We start from the raw sequence: 17,185 nt of genomic DNA, 5'->3' as shown, positions 1-17,185 counted from the left end.
CAAGCTCCTTAAGAGCCTCCCCTTAACGGATTCAGATCAGATCACATATGGATCCTCAGCCACCCTGCTCATGGACGCCACCTGTGAACAACAGAGAAAACTCCCGGACCCTGACATGCTCAAACTGAGACAAATGATATCATAATTCAAAATACTGATGTGACATGATTCAGTGAACGATCACACTACAATTGAAAAGACTTGTTAAATATTGTTTGCATTTGTAAAGATATCGACAAACTCACACCACAGTGACCACTTCACCCAGCATTCAATCAAGTATGTGTCTAATTATTTGAAATGTTTGTGTTAGCTAACGGTAATCAGTGAAGCCAACCAAATTTACTACACTTACTTTTTGGCATTGGAATGGTGCTCGAGACAGTAGTTCCGCGGCCACACACGTCGAAAGTCAAACCTTATGTAAACACACCTTCTACAAAAAGACAGTGGGAGATTTAGAGGAAAGGAAATGACTATTTTCTGTTACATTATTCATTTACATACAGCCTGCAGAGTTGTGTCCCACTGCGGAGCTGAAATATTAATACAAATAAGCCAAGGCATCACATATAACACTTGTATATGACTGGATGGTTTCCTCACACAGACCTTGTAAACGCCTTGCAGCTTTCATTCTAAAAATATCGACTTGGAATCAAAGAAGTAGAAATTGGAGGATAAGAAGCAGAAATGCAGATAGAAAGTTGAGCAAAGAGATGAACATTTATTATCCTTGCAAATCTGCATAGGCTGGTCATTAGCCAAGAGTGTACAATGCCCTTGTATTGATTATTGGGGACTGATGGGATGAGCAAATAGAGGGGGACACCTTTGCTGACTCCACACGCACAGTCATGTGCCTGAGGGCATTCTGACCTAGCGCTCCCCCAATTTTGTGAAAGTGACTTTTCCAAGCTTAACTGAAAGTGACTCCCCACCAGAGGGTGGATCTAAGCACTGTTTGCAGTTTGAAGCTGAAAAATTACTGCTTTGCCTTTGTGCAAGATCAAGTTGAGCAAAGAATTTTTTATGAACATGATGGTACACTTTTTTTCTCTCTTTAATTGATTTATGTTGACTGGCTTGTTTCCATTTGGTGACATCAGCATTCATTCAATACTGTTTACCTCTGACAAAGAGCATGAAACGGTGTGGTAACAAAACATGCCACATTCTGTTGGGAAGCTCACTTGCACAAGAAAAAAAAAACTCGGCTTTAGCTTTAAAAAAAAAACCGACTTCAGCATTTCTAAAAATGTGCTTATTCCATATCTTCTCAAGAAGACAAACAAAATAAAGTAAGCAGAGCTTTGAGTTATTATAGCCAAGCAGAAAATGAAAGCGCAAGGATATATAGTCAAAGTACATTGACTAATTCCTTTACATGCCAGAGTGGCAAAATCAAGCTTGTTTCGTAAGAAATATTAAATACAGTATTTTAAAAACAAATACACAATACATCTAGTTAGGAAATGGAATTAAAATTATAAACTTTGAGTGTGTGTGTGCGCGTGTGTGTGCATGTGTGTGCATTTGTGTGTGAGCGTGCATTTGTGTGTGAGCGTGCATTTGTGTGTTAGCGTGCATTTGTATCTGTGTGTGCATTTGTGTGTGTGTGTGCGTGTGTGTGCGTGCGTGCGTGCGTGTGTTTGTGCATGTGTTTGTGTGTGTGTAGGTGTGCGTGTGTGTGTGTGTGTGTGTGTGTGTGTGTGTGTGTGTGTGTGTGTGTGTGTGTGTATGATGGTAATTCCTAAAAAAAAAAAAACCCAGTGGCAATTCCTGACATGTGTGATGACCCCCCCCAAAAAACTATTTGCTTCTTGAAATGTTTTTCTAGGATGACCTAATCAACATTGACCTTCATGTGCGGAATTTGTACCCACTTGTGAAAGCGTGATCTTCATGAAAGGATGCACAGCTTTGTTTTGGCAATATGCATTGTCTTCATAGAAAGAAGTTCACAATTAATGTGCATGAAATTCAAAATATTGGGTTAATTAATTTTATATTTTCACAGGTTGAAGGGGACGCATATGATTGGACGCATTTTTCAGACATTGTGGGTGATGTGAAGCGTTTTTACACCTGTAGTCAGAGGTAACAGTAGGAGTCTCATTGGCTGCAGCAAGACGGGGCAAGTCCGCAGCCCTCGTATTGACACAATGATGTCTGCTGAAGTACAGAGAAGATGCCTTCTACAGGATCTACCCAATTAAAAAAATGCTTCTCGGAACGGATGTTATGTAGTTTGTCCAAGCGTCCAGCCATTTTCAACTCAGCTTAACCTATTCAGGGTCGTGGGGGTGCAGGAGCTTATCCCACCTGACAACGGGCAAAAGGCAGACTACACCCTGAACTGGTCGCCAACTAGTCGTAGAGCACATATAGAGACAAACAACCAGCCACACCCACTTGCAGACTGCTACTGAGCGAGAATGGATCCCACGCTGCCTGCACACAAGTTAGGCGTGTGTACCCCAACAACTTGCCTTTGTTTGTATCATGGGTCCTAAGCAGTCATTTTATTTCAGTAAATAGTGGATGCTAAATTACCCCCCCCCCTCTCTCTCTCTCTCTCTCTCTCCACAATTTATATTTCTTATGTGGGCTAATCACTGCTTGCTGGAGGCAATGTGGTGAATGTGATTAGTGTGTGAGTTTTAATTAATGTCTGTGAAGCTTCACACACATTGGCAAACACACGCGCGTAAACACGCGCGCGAGCACACACAGATGCACAGCAGCAAGAAAACACGCTGCAAGGAATACATTGAGCGCACGCTCAGAGAATGGATGCGATTAGATATTGTAGGTGCAAAATGCTCCCCTAGCGGTCAGAACGGAGTTAAAAAGCAGCGCGTGAGCGGCAGCACGCCACTGTGCGTCCGAAGCTCCAGTTTGACAAGAGCCACAGAAAAGTTAACAGCGGACTTGAGACGTGTGGATATCCGCAGAGCATCATGGCCAACAAAGCGCAGCCTCCTCACCTGCACCTGGCCGAAGTCACCGCGTCCCAGTTCATCGACATCTGGAAGCATTTTGATGCCGACGGTGAGGCTGTTTTATTCCAAGTTACGTTATTTTTTATTTGGCTTCAACTGCGGACTTTTGAAGGACTGTTAAGAGGGTGATGGAATAAAAAGCGTGAAGAATGTAAATACATCATGCAAGCCGTTATGAAGCGAAAGAAGGGAAAGTCAAAGTGTTCATTGCATTAATTTGTTTATTTTATTTCCAACACATAGATTCAGAATCAATACTTAGTAAGAATGACGAATGAGAAGGGAAGACTACCGCACATGCTCAATAATAAACGCGCAATTACTGAGTAAAATCTCAAATAAAGCAAGACGCTTTTCAACAATCATGTAAATAGGCAGTATTGTAAATAACCGTAAAGAACCAAAGTGAATACTTTTGAGAGACATTAATTAATTTGCAGTTTCCGTTTCCATTAATAAGCATGATTGTCGACGTTTTGTCAATAAGTGCAGTGTCAGGTGACAGCTTTATTCAGTAAAAAAAACAAACAGCTCCCTACTATAGGTTTTATTGATCAGTTTCTGTCAGCATGGAATTATCACTGTCGTACTTCATCCTCTCCTCCCCCACCCCCTTCTTCCGCGCGTGTGCGTGATCAATTGGACACGGGACAGATCTCTCTCTCCCTCTCTCTCTTTATATATATATATATATATATATATATATATATATATATATATATATATATATATATATATATATATATATAGTGAGTCGCAATTTGTCCTGCTATATAGTACATATTTAATATTGATGATTAAAATTATTATTATATTACTGTAGTTATTTGTAAGAAAGCATTTATTTCTCTTTGTTAAACAAATGCTGGGGCCTGAAAACAAGTTTTGTTCTTTTGTTTCAATGTTACACATGTATCCATCCATTTTCTGTACCGTCCGTCCCCATGGGGTTTGTAATAATGGTAAAAATATAAAGGTTTCACGGATTTCGCGTATCATGGGTTCTTTTCGGAACGCAACCCCGGCGAAACATGAGAGATTACTAGATCACTAAATATTTCTGCAACTCACATCACACAGACAATTTTTTATTCAGTTATGTGATTATCTCCTATTTGATTACTGTAAGTTTAACGTTATGCTAATTTCTGAACCAGTCAACATCCTCACACACGCTACTGAAAATGATGTAAGCCATTTCAAGCTGCTTTATATCTGCCCTGCCCTGATGCGGTCTTTTTTTGACGATGCCTGCTCATTTGCTTTAAGTTATTCCACAGAGAAATGAAGGTGGAATGAGGAGCTGTATAGCCTACTCTGCCATCACCACTGCTTTGGTTTTGGAGTCCTTTTTTTACATATTGTCCTTTGCAGCTACTTTGCTAATCAAATGTGGCCATTGCATCAACACACTTGGATGCAGTATGTGAGTTCTTCCCTCATTACTGGGAGTGTCTTCTTGGTCAGCAGAAAGAATGGAGAGCTAATTTGTTTGATCAGATTGTGCAAACATCACTGAGTTTGAAGTTTAAAATACACGGGAGGTGATGCTTCCAGAGATGACGGAACCACTTATATTACCCTGTCGGTGCAGGATCAAATCTCTTCTGAATTGCGCCTGCGTCTTGCAGCTCCTCTGTGCTGTGTCCTTCTCATCTTTCTTCGCTGTATCTGTCAGTTTATTTATTTACTTATTTATTTATTTATTTATTTATTTATTTATTTATTTATTTATTTATTTATTCTGTTCAAAGCATTTTTGGAAAATATCCCCTGCACTCCCTCCTCCTAATTATAGAACATTTGCTGGCAACACTTTTTGTGAAGCTGCCTATATAATATTGAATATGAATCAAAATCACCTACACTAAACATTTGAAATGGCTAGATTGCAAATTCCTTTGAATGCCAAATGTTCTTGACATACCCTTGAAAATGCATTTAATACTGCTTACCGTTCCAAGCGTTTTAGAATAAGAAACTCAAGCAAGAGTAAGGCGACTTAAAAAGCATCTCTTGGGATGTGTGATGCAATACGCTGCTGTGTACACTAGTGTAGGGATAAAGTGGTTTTGCAAACCTTTTAACTGACAGGCTGTTGCAGAATTGAAAGTTTTGAGTTTTACTGAGCAGAGCGCAAGCGCCAAGGTTTACAGTTTCTATAATTTACATGTATGTAATAAAATAATTGGCATACGAAGTATGCGGTCCATGCAGGGGTGTCAAACTCATTTTTTTCGCGGGCCGCATTGTCGTCATAGCTTCTTTCGAAGGGCCATTATGACTGTCTACCCAAATAAATGTATGAGCACCTCATATTATAAACAGTAACAGCTACAAAACAAACTGACAAATAACTCGTTTTCAAATCAGACGAGTAAAACCTGGTCACATATTTAAAGAAAAAAGATATTAAAAGTGAAGACAATTTGCAATTCTAGTAATGACACACAAATTTGATGCACAATTTGTCTTCGCGGGCCACTTAAAATGATGTGGCGGGCCGTATCCGGCCCCCGGGCCTCGAGTTTGACACCTGTGATGTAGAGTATTATTCGTCACATTTGTACAAATAGGCACAGGAAGTATTTGTGGTTGTGACTTTGCCTGTCGGCATCACGGCGGGTAGCACACTGGCCCACCTCGCAGTTCAGAGGTGCGGGGGTTGAGTCCAGCACCGTGTTATTTCCATGTTATCCCCATGCCTTTATGAATTTTCTTCTGGGTGTTTCAGTTTCCTCCCACATTTCAAAGACATGCATGGTAGGACGATTAAACACTCCAAATTGTCATTGGTGTGATTGTGAGTGTGAATGATTGTTTGTCTGTTTGTTCCCTGGTGACTGGTTCAGGGTGCCTACCGCCCAAAAGACAGCTGGGATAGGCCCGAGCATGTCCGCGAGCCTCGTGAGGATAAGCAGTTCGGAAAATAGATGGACGGCTGGAAATGTATCCTCCAAAATGGATTTGAAGTGAAAAGATCTGATAGATTGTAGAACATGAGTTTAAATTTCACCTGCCTCAAAAATATATAAAAAAAGAACCTGCTCTTCACCTACTGATGACAAAAGTTAATGCAGCAAGACTTGTAAAGAAGCCTAAATCGAAAGATTGATCATTTTCCAAGAAGGAAACTATAGATTCAAGACTTTCAGACACTCATTGTACAATTGCCCAGTACCGTAAAAAAGTTTTTTATTTAACATTTAATTAAATGATCTGAAATATAATTGAAGTCAAGCATTAATACCATCCCATTTTCATTTGCACACCCTGTATAACATTTTTAGAGATCAATATAAAAGCGTATGTACTGAAAATCACTGCAAAGAGATCATCATAGTCTACTTTGCACCAGTAATCAGCATGCAACGTATCGTACACTGCAGCTCTGAGATAAACCAGAAACTATTTATAGTAAATCTTGGGAATTAACATTTCCATATGCAAACTTAAACAAAAAACTGTGATAAATCAGTCTATTGTGGTTGATTTTCTTTTTCAATTGCACATGTGATGACTCCCTGGAGAAATGCATTCATTAAATCATTCCTATTGACATTTTACACCACTTCCCTTGTATTTACTCACCATGTACTTGCACTAATTGTTTCAGAGGTCATTTCTCCCTAGAGAGCTAAATGTCAGTGAGACCTACAGGAGAGAAGCTTCATAGCGGGATGGCTGTCCTACTTATGGAAGCAGCAGGAGCAAGCATTTATGAGTTGTGATAACATCACTAAGGCACACATACATGTCCCTACAGACCAACACACAAACGCATGCACACACACACGCACGCACACTCACACACGCGCAAACAAAATGTCTCTGTATAGAACAAAGCTGCTAAATGTCAATAGAATGGAGGCGGAGAAGATGAGAGAGCGAGTTGATGAGTTTGAGGAAGAGGAGCGGAAGTAGATGGCATGATAATCATTGTTAATGTTAAATGAGGCAGTGCTGCCTTCCAGGGCTTTACAGAAGTAGCTAGTCAAGTCGTTTGGAGCCATCTGTCCAGTCATTTGATGGGCTTGGTAAAAAATGTTTGCACACATCACGTATACATTACTTGGTGAAAGGATACCTCTCTTATAAGAGAAGTCGCCTCTGACTCATCGTGTTCAAAATCCTAGAAGCTGTTTTTCCATAATTAGCTTCTCAGTATTGGCATTACGTTATTTAAAAGGTTAAGAAGGGAAGGAAGCGTGTGACAGCTGAAAGGCTCGTGTTTAAATCAGTACCAGCATGCACACGAGAGGGGGCAGCTGCATGAATAAAAAGCTTTTGTCAGAAAAAGCATACAGTTTGATCCAAAGTATTTGGACGGTATTAGTATTTAGCATTTTTACTTTATAAGGGACTGGAATGTGTTTGAAATTCAATAAAAGTCAGGATGTGATTGAAGTGCAGAATTTAAATATGGCATTTACATTTCTCAGTTTATAATACCGGAATAAACATAATGATATTATATGATTGTCTCACAAGAAAAAATGGTCCTTCCCGATTGAAGCCCGCAATCTGGGAGTTATCTACAATATGGTGCTGACCTTTGATCCTCAAGTCAGCAAAATGATGCAGTCATGCTTTTCACATCTCAGACTAAAAAACAAAAATAAGATTCAAAATTTCCTACGTCCTGGAGGAAAACAGAGACCCATGCTCTACGAATGACTTCCAGAATGGACTAATGCAATACAATTCAGGTATAAGAGGATAAAAAAAGATAATACTACGAATACAATCAATAATGGAAAAAATGATAAATAATATTAATAATTATATTTTATTGGTTAGTTATTAATAGCAATAAGAATATTAATAATAACAATAATAATAATAATACCAGCCAGGTATGGGAGAGTTGGATGCCGCTCTCTACCTACTTCACCAAGTCCACTCTCACCTGGACAAGGATTCTCTTCCTGGACTTCTCCAGTGCCTTCAACCCCCCCCCCAAGCGCACACACAGGCACGGGGAGAACATGCATACTCCACACAGGGTGGGCTGGAGGTGGAACTCGCAGCCTCTGAACTGTGAGACGGGCGTGCTAACCAGTGCGCCACCGTGCTGTCCTATTATTATTATATTTACAAGTATCACACTTGTCAAGTCCATTTGGGCGCCTGATTATTGAAGTTCTCTGTTTGGTGTGACTGCTATGGTAAATGCTCGATTTGGGTGGAACCTCTTAAATTAAAGTTGAAAGTCTCCAAATGTGTGTGTTTGTGTCCCATTTCTCTAAAAGGCAATGGTTATATCGAAGGAAAGGAGTTGGAGAACTTCTTTCGGGAGCTGGAATCAGCCCGGAGGGGAGCTGGCGTGGTGAGTCACGTAGGCAGTCATTCAAAATATTCTGTGCGTTTTTACTCACATTTTATGTTTACTTAATTATGTATGTTGGATATTTGTAGGACCCTTCAAAACCAACATTCAGAGAAAAGATGAAGGACTTCATGCAGAAGTTCGACAAGAACAAAGATGGAAGAATTGAGATGTCAGAGGTAAGAAGTGGGTGTATGCTTGTTATTATTCTACCTAGAACTTTGCACTGAAAATGAAAATGGCATGTTAGACATGCAAAGTGACTTTTAGAACTTTGTCATCCATCGCCTTTTGTCAGCACAATGGGCTTCCGTCTGTTCCGTCCCACCTCTGGTGATCGCCCTGGCCAACTTTACATCATCCGCGAGTATAATTTTCCTTGCAGTGTCTTATAAATGTCCTTTTTGCGTATCGATCTCCTAAGTGCTGAATTCAAAGAAATTGAGATGAGACGCCTCCATTGGCAGGGAAGCAAGTGGGCTGTGTTCACGCCCACGACGGCACAAACATACGTTTCATACTGCATGCATTTACGAAATACCAAAAGAAAGAATACTCCAGACCATGCTTTGCATTAGATGTGCGCTGGGCATGAAAATGGGACCCTCAGTTGCTCAAAGAATTGCTTTTGGTCTAGTTTAGAACATTGTCAGAGTCCTGGACTGTCTCACACTGCTGGAAGACTGTTCCAGATTTTACTGTCAGCAGGCTGTTACAGTAGTCTAACCTGCTGGAGACAAATGCAATGAATTTGTCTCTCTAAGTCATCTTTAGACATGACTTCTTTGATTTTGGAAATAATGAGGTTAGTGATTCAATATGTGGTGAAATTCAGGTTGAAGTCCATCTCTAAGGTTCTCACTTGATTACAGAACAACTCAATGTGACTGATAACACTTCTCTTTGTTTCCGTGGGCCAGAAGTAATGATTTCAGTTATGTTCTGATCTGTTCAATACGGTAGGAGAGAGAATCTATAGGACCTTGTCCACCTGCCGTCAGTAAGCCATAGATCTGTGAGTCATCTGCATATTTGCGATAGGTCACTCAATAGTTGTGTACTCTCCGACCTAAAGATTGAAGAATAGGGAAATCAGGATTGAGACTCCAATTTCAACAAATTAACTTCCTGTCCTTGAGATAATCATTGAAGCAGTTTAGACCAGCACCAGACTCTCCCACCCAGTGATCTAACATCTGTGGTTCAAGGATATACATTTCTTTTGCTAATCCTAGGTTGATGATTTTATTGAGCGCTCTTGTGGTGACCCCAGAACATGCAAAATCATGAGTAAAAAAAGATTTACCTTGGGCATCTACAAGTTATAATTTTCATGGAGGTGTTATCCATCTGCAACGTTGCCGTCAAAATGTTTCACAGCTGCGATTGCATAGGAGGTTTGACTCCTCTATCTTTTGTTCTTATCTCTTCTGGTTGTGTGTCATTCTATCTTTGTAGCTGGCCCAGATTCTTCCCACTGAAGAGAACTTTTTGCTTTGCTTCAGACAATTTGTGAGTTCCAGTGCTGAGTTCATGGCGGTAAGCATTTTTTATTTATCCATCCATCCATTATTTGTACCGCTTGTCCCCGTGGGGGTCGCTGGCGTGCTGGAGCCTATCCCAACAGTCATCGGGCAGTAGGCGGGGGACACCCTGAACTAGTTGCCAGCCAATCGCAGGGCACATGGAGTCAGACAACCATCCATGGAGCGCTCAATCGGCCTACCATGCATGTTTTTGGGATGTGGGAGGAAACCGGAGTTCCTGGGGGAAACCCACGCAGGCTCAGGGAGAACATGCAAACTCCACATAGGGAGGGCTGGAGATGGAATCGAACCCATAACCTCTGAACTGTGAGGCGGACGTGCTAAGTAGTACCCCACTGTGACGCCCTATTTAATTGATATTTATTTATTTATTTGATTTATATTATTTCATTATCATTCTTATCTTATGCTGCTTTGTCTCCACAAGATTTGGCTTGAAGCCTCCTTTGCCATGAAAGCCCGATGTAAGAGTGCGTATGTTCCTGGCTTTCCAATGTACTGCTGGTTAACTGTGTCAACGAGCGACTTGCTGTGTGCACTGAAACATGACGTATAATTAATTATGAAACACTTTCATAGCTTCAAGTTCTCACCCAGAGAACGAGAGACTTTGCCTGCAAATAGTCCTCATCCAAGTCAATCATAACTTTAAATTTTTAAAAATCGTTTATGTTCAGTGATGACTACATGGAGCCCCTAAAATGTAAAGGGAACATAACATTTTCCTCATGGTGGAGAACTCACAGTCTTTTGCCTCACAATCATCAGATTCTGTTCTGACCTGGCTGGAACACAAGATGAAGCTAATCAGCTTTTGGCATTTGTGTAAACAGAAAGAAAGGGTGGTATGTAGATGTATTCTTTATTAAAGAGGCCTGAGGCAAGGTTATCAAATACAGCAAACAAATCCCAATCTTTTATGCACAGTGAAGTCAGTTCCTGTCATGTTTTGAGTTCAAACATGTAAAGAAGGCGATGCAAATATTGGTGTGACTGCCAAATCTCCACCAGATGCTCCATGCAAAACATGTGAGCCCTGAAACATTATTAGCACAGCAATGAAAAAAAAAAGATTTCTCCGGTGAAGGGACAGCATATTTACTGGGCATAAGCTACAGTCATTTCAGTAAACGTTTATTTACAGAAAATATATTTTAAAAAAATCGATTTAACAGTTTCAGGTTTGCATAAAAGACCTTCGGTACTATTTGGAGTATAAATTATGAATGATGGTAGAAGTAACACAAAACTGTCCTCAGAGTGTTGAAAGCTTCATAGAATATAAATATCTACCAAATCCCTGCTGAAGATAACACTGGGGCAGATTTTACATTTTGCAGCAATAAAAGAACGTAGCTAATTAAGAACCAATTGCATGCATGGGGGGGGAAATATGTCCTTCTCCCCGATGTCATTCACAGGAAATAATGAAATGAGAGAAGGTCAAAGGAGAATGCCTGAAGGATACAATCAATGGATGACTGCAAACAGTCACAGAGGAAACTTAATGAAATGTCGATGGGAAGCTGAGAGACAGAGTTTGAGAACATAAAACGGGAATGTCGGATTCATTGGTCTTTGTTGAAGGGTGTGTCGGGAAGGAAGTGAGCAAAGAGATTTTAAAGGGTTAGCATGAGAAAGCAGGACCTTCTATTTTCAGGGTCATGTATAATATATAACACCACTGCTAACTGTTCTCTGCAGAGCCAAGGAAACGAGAAAGAGAGTGACGGGGAGGAGGGGAGAGGAGAAAGGGGGGAGGGGGCCATCTATCTTTGACAAGGAGTCCTTTGGACGTGGACAGCTACTGAATTCAAACATTCATTAAAATGAATGTCTTTGCCTTGCCTTGTATCTTTCTGTCCCTTTTTTCCTTTAGCTATGGTTGAAGATAGAGTTTGTCTTTTTCCGGTTGGAACGATGTTTCTTCGCAGTTTCTTTAACGCACTCTGCTGGAAGTAAAAAAATGTTTTGTTCTTTTTCCCATTTTTTTCAGGCATGGCGACGATACGATACAGATCGCAGTGGCTACATCGAAGCCAACGAATTGAAGGTTTGAATGAGATTTTAATAAAATTACCCAGCAACAGCACCTTTAGTGGTGGAAAAGGCATTAAACGCTGTTTGCAACCATAACAAAAACACAAATGATCATTTTTTATTTGGTTTTGTCCCTTCCCCCTCAAACCTCCAAGATGATCACTTTTCAAAAACTGCATGTTTGTTCAACCATTTACATTCTATTGTCAAACAGAGCAAGCCACGTTCAACACTGGTCAATATTTTATAAAACTAACACCCACACATTTGGACTGACCAATAGTATAGATATGTTTATCATTTCTTTATATTATGTTTGCTTATTATTTTTTCTTTCATTTTGCTTCCCTTACTGGCCTACAAATATGTGTTTTGATTTATATGCATTTGTGATGGCCTCTTTTGTGTTACAGTCTAGCTGATAACTCGTGCACACCAATAAAAAGAGAGGAAAGCACTTTACAGAAAATATCTCCTACATTTATGTGTTCGTCTTAGTAGACTCATCATCACCAGGCGTTCCGGAAGATTCGGCTGTTGAGCCCCCGGCGCAATTTAGTGACAAAGCGTACACTAAATTTTAGACAACCTTCCATGTAAAGGCATGTTTTGAAACTGTTGCAGAGCTTGATCAATATTCCTGCGAAAAACGCCGTCTTCTTATCGGCAGCCCCTTCACATTCAGCCAACACCGCCACTCTACATGTACCGTATTGGCCCTAATATGAGACGTCCCTGATTATAAGATGACCCCCTTTTTTAAGACTCAAGTTTGAAAAAATACTTTTTGCCTCATTCAAATCATGCAAAAACTGTCTATCACATCTTAATATCTGAACATTTAAATACGTAAACTAAAGTGCAATCACTTCTGGTTTTTGAAATGTAAATAAACCAATCTACTGTGATAAAACAACAAAATTGCAATAACTGCATTAACCAACAAAGTAAAGTCTAACTGTAACTGTAGTCTTGAAACAAATCTGAATAAGGAAAAACATTGCAATAAAATAATGCAAACTGCTACCGCTATTTTTGTTTTTCTTCTTCGTGACAGGGGTTCGCTTTGGCCTGGGGAGTTAAGTTCAGCATTGGCTTTGATGATATCTGGCGCCATCTAGCGTTGTGAATGGGTATAATGTCTAGACCCCGAATGTAAGACGACCCTCACTTTTTCAGTCTTATTTCAACGCAAAAAACACCGTCTTATATTCGGGCCAATACGGTATCTCTTGTTTGGCACATGCTGGACTTGTGAGGCCATGTTGTGATTTATGTTTTGTTTTCAGGTGAGTCAAAATTCGGTACTTTCTACCATCCACCTTGTGGAAAACATTTTCTTAAATTTTGTTATGCAAAGTGCCAAACAGTGGGAGAAACAGGGTCACCACTTGGTTACATAAGCTGTTTGTTGTTATGGGATCACATTTCCAAGTGCAAATTAGGTGTTGGTCCACCAATGCTTTTTTTAAAAATGTAAATGAGCTTGTAGGCATGAGATGTGAAAATGTGACTCGGGTTGGGAGGGTAAATAACTATTAATTAATTCACCTAATTATGTCTGTTTTAGTTTTATGGGGGGATTTTCGATTGAATACCTTCGCACTTTTACCTTTTTTGCACATTATTCTTTTCTAATAATAGTATCATTAAATTAAAGTATTTCATGTCTGTTTTCCCTCAAATAAAAAAATACAAAGCCTTTTTTTACTTTTCTGTAGCGATTAAAGACTTGAGTGGTTCACTCAAATATAATTTGAATGTGACAATAAAGAAGTAAGCCCTACAGTATATTACCGGACACTATGTTTTTGTGTGTGCGCTCAGGGCTTTCTGTCGGACCTCTTGAAGAAGGCGAACAGACACTACGACGAGCAGAAGCTTAACGAGTACACACATACCATAGTAAGTCGCTTTCCCATGTGCAATAGCTCTCACAAATAAACACACATTCATATTTATTTTACGTGGATTGTATGTTTGCCTATTAATATCATTTGGAGAAGAGGAGGTATAAAAAATATTTGGGTTAGTGATGTAGAGTTTAACTTATTTTTATTTAAATTAAAGTCCGTAGTTAACACAGACTTGCAAAGTCTTGACCGACGAAAGGTGATGTTTTGTGTAATTTTACTCCGGGAACCCCCATTTTGCGCCTGAGTGGTCTGGGCGGCTCGTGTCCTGCAGCTTGAATGTTTCCAAGCCAGATGTTCTAACATCTGCTAGTTCTTGGAAGCCCCAAAGGTGACCTGACCTGATTTGGTGAAGCAGGTTGCTTATACATGGCTTCACTCTAAGGTTCAGCTTGAGAACAACTACCAACTTTGGCGATGAGTGTGGCATTTGAAAAGTAATTAAATGTGTGAGAACGATTGACTATTAAAGATATTCTTCAGCTTGATTTCCTTCCAATAAAATGACTGCAGAAATTAAAAGCATTAAAGACGATCTTTTCAACATTTCCGTCAGTGTTATGTGGGCAGAAATTTGAGAAACATTACAAAATTAATTCCAAGTAATATCCTCTCTAATACATTTAATTTCCCCACTCACCTTGGAGAAACTATAAGGTTGTCCCTTCATTGCCCTGTACAAAGTTGTAGATGCAATTTGAAAAGTTCGACTTACCGTCACTGCAATCCATTTTTCTATTGCTCACTGAAATATTATGCGAATGGCATTAGCCTATGAATAAGCTGCCTTTCTCGTTCGCCTCTGCCTCTTCCCATTACTGCTTTGCTTTGCTTTTGTAGCTCAGGATGTTTGATCTGAATGGAGATGGAAAACTGGGCCTTTCAGAGATGGCAAGGTAATGTGCAATTTCACTTCCCTCGGGTAACGTTTAGGTTGAAACCCATTGTCTGCATCATTGATGAATTTGACCTTTCTCTCAGACTTCTACCTGTTCAGGAGAATTTCTTGCTCAAATTCCAGGTAGGGTACAGCACATAAATAGAAACAGGCCTCTATGATGTATCTTATTAGATCATTAATTTTGACCTTTAAGTGAGAGAATCTTTTTTATTTTTAAAGGGTGTCAAGCTGACCAGTGAGCAGTTCAATGCAATCTTCACATACTACGACAAGGTATATTATGGATCAAAATTGTAATGTATTTCTGGAGCAGGCCATTAAAACAATCATAGAGCAAACGCAGACTCAAGGTGGAGTGTGAATCGATGACCGTGCGTGCCTAGGGCCAAATGCTGAGTAATTAATGTCATCATTCTGATGTAAGTGCTGCTTCAGGAGCACAGACCGCTGCTGCCAGTGTTTCCATGGTGTGTCTAGTCAGTTCAGCCTTAACAAGGCTCACAGCAAGAGCTCCACATTAAGTCGCAAGTGCGTAACAGCACACGATGAAGTCGAGCGCTTCACACATTGCTTCGATTTCTCACGGTTCTCTGCTTGACCAAATGTCTCCTCAAACTACCGTATTTTCCGGACTATAAGGCGCACCTAAAAACCTAACATTTCCTCAAAACCTGACCTCAAAGCCTTATAGTCCAGTGCGCCTTATATATGGACCAAATTCCTCAATTTAAACTGGCCCGAAGCATTGTGTCATGAAATCAATCATAAGTGGCCCGCTGAAGACTATGAATCATGAATCAAAAAGACTATGGATCATTATTTTGTGATTATAAAGTAATTTGTTGCGTCTGAAGTGGAAATAAAAAAGATAAAATGGAGATTGATTTGATTTGGATTAAAAATCTGACATGATGCATTAATGGTGCGCCTTATAGTCCGGAGCGCCTTATATAAGGACAAAGTTTTAAAATGGGCCATTCATTGAAGGTGCGCCTTATAGTCCGGAAAATACGGTAGAAAGGTTTCGTTTTTCCAAGATCTAGGACAGTTCAGTCAAGAATTGACAAAGATCTTTGCAAAACAAAAGAAATGCATGCAGATTCTTTCAATTCTTGAAACAAAATAAACTGAAAATAGATGCCTCAGTTGGGAAAATCGTTTTGGTTCAGAAACCATTTATAACTTACCTTATGTCTGTAAGATATACATCTTAATATATTAATGACAATATCTTGAATATACTATGTCCATTGAGTGTCGAAAGAAATAACTGCTTACAGTTCTTAAATAGACATGTTACGTATTTCAAAATGCTATGAAGGCAGCTAATCAAGCGTCACATGCGTTTCTGCTGCCTTTTTTTCAGGATGGGAATGGCTACATTGATGAACTCGAGTTGGACGCCCTGCTACGAGACCTTTGCCTGACAAACAAGACGGTAAGACAAGAGTCCAGCAGAAACTGGCAAATATAATATACAATATCCTCAGAACCTTAAAATGAACTATTCATCCTGGGAACACATTGAAAGAATCATCTTTTGTTGGTGACAGGAGTTGCACCTTAACCATTGCGGACTCAATTATATGTAACCGTTCATTTATTGTCCTCCAGGAGGCAGACTTGAAGAACCTGAAAGACTACAAGCAGAGCATCATGAGCTTGTCTGATGGCGGGAAGCTCTACCGTGGAGAGCTTGAGATCGTCCTCTGCAGGGAGCCAATTCAATGATTCCTGATGCTTTCTTGTTGTGTATGATTATGTCTGCCGCCTCCCCTGCTCCCCCAGTAGAACATTCCCTTCCTGCTGCCTGGCATCAAAACACCAGGTGCATGCGCCGGACCTCCCATCTTCTCCCAAAGCTAATTCCAAATGAAATGAACCATTGGCACTATTTAGATTTTCTCCACCCTTCTGCAACCTGACCTCTCACCCCTAAGGTGATCTTTTCTTAATCCTCTAGCAAGTCTGAATATTCAATTTGAAGTCTTAACTTAATGCCATGATATGTTTGGAATTGCAATGTTGGTTTTTGGCCAATAGTGTTAATTGGAAATCTCAATAAAATGCCTCAACATGACTTCATTTTTAATTACTGTTTGTCTTTACATATCCTTTCCTATTTTACTGTGAGTGCTTGTCTACACCGTCTTTACTTTGTCCCATTTATCATTTCAACAGTGTCAGAGATTTGACCTTCTGTGTTTAAATTTGTATTACACAAAAATATAGGTACCAAGCAAAAAAAAAAAAGTGACACAAAGGAGAGTAGCCAACGTTCCCGGGAGCCCTTGGACAATTTAGGTGCCTTGCTCAAATATATCTGGATAATGCACAGAACAACACATTTTTATAAATCGATTTCTAATAGTTAATTTGTATGGAAATAAATTGATACAACAAAATGCAGACAGGTAAATTATGAACATGTACTAAATGAAGCAAGATAT

General features: G+C 39.8%; 1 protein-coding gene across 1 annotated transcript; it reads left to right on the top strand.

Moving 5' to 3' along the window:
- The first annotated feature begins 2,752 nt into the window (after positions 1 to 2,752).
- calb2a (calbindin 2a) lies at positions 2,753 to 16,820 on the top strand. The gene is made up of 11 exons (XM_037254001.1): positions 2,753 to 3,054; positions 8,258 to 8,334; positions 8,424 to 8,513; positions 9,793 to 9,873; positions 11,878 to 11,934; positions 13,749 to 13,826; positions 14,675 to 14,730; positions 14,816 to 14,855; positions 14,955 to 15,008; positions 16,102 to 16,173; positions 16,350 to 16,820. The coding sequence occupies exons 1-11, from the start codon at positions 2,964 to 2,966 to the stop codon at positions 16,464 to 16,466; spliced, it is 813 nt and encodes a 270-aa protein (XP_037109896.1). The 5' UTR covers positions 2,753 to 2,963; the 3' UTR covers positions 16,467 to 16,820.
- The last annotated feature ends 365 nt before the right edge of the window (positions 16,821 to 17,185 follow it).

This window comes from Syngnathus acus, chromosome 6 (genome assembly GCF_901709675.1).
Source record: "Syngnathus acus chromosome 6, fSynAcu1.2, whole genome shotgun sequence".
NCBI classification, from domain to species: Eukaryota; Metazoa; Chordata; class Actinopteri; order Syngnathiformes; family Syngnathidae; genus Syngnathus; species Syngnathus acus.
Note: the sequence above shows the minus strand (reverse complement) of the source record. Positions and strands in the feature narration are given on the sequence as shown.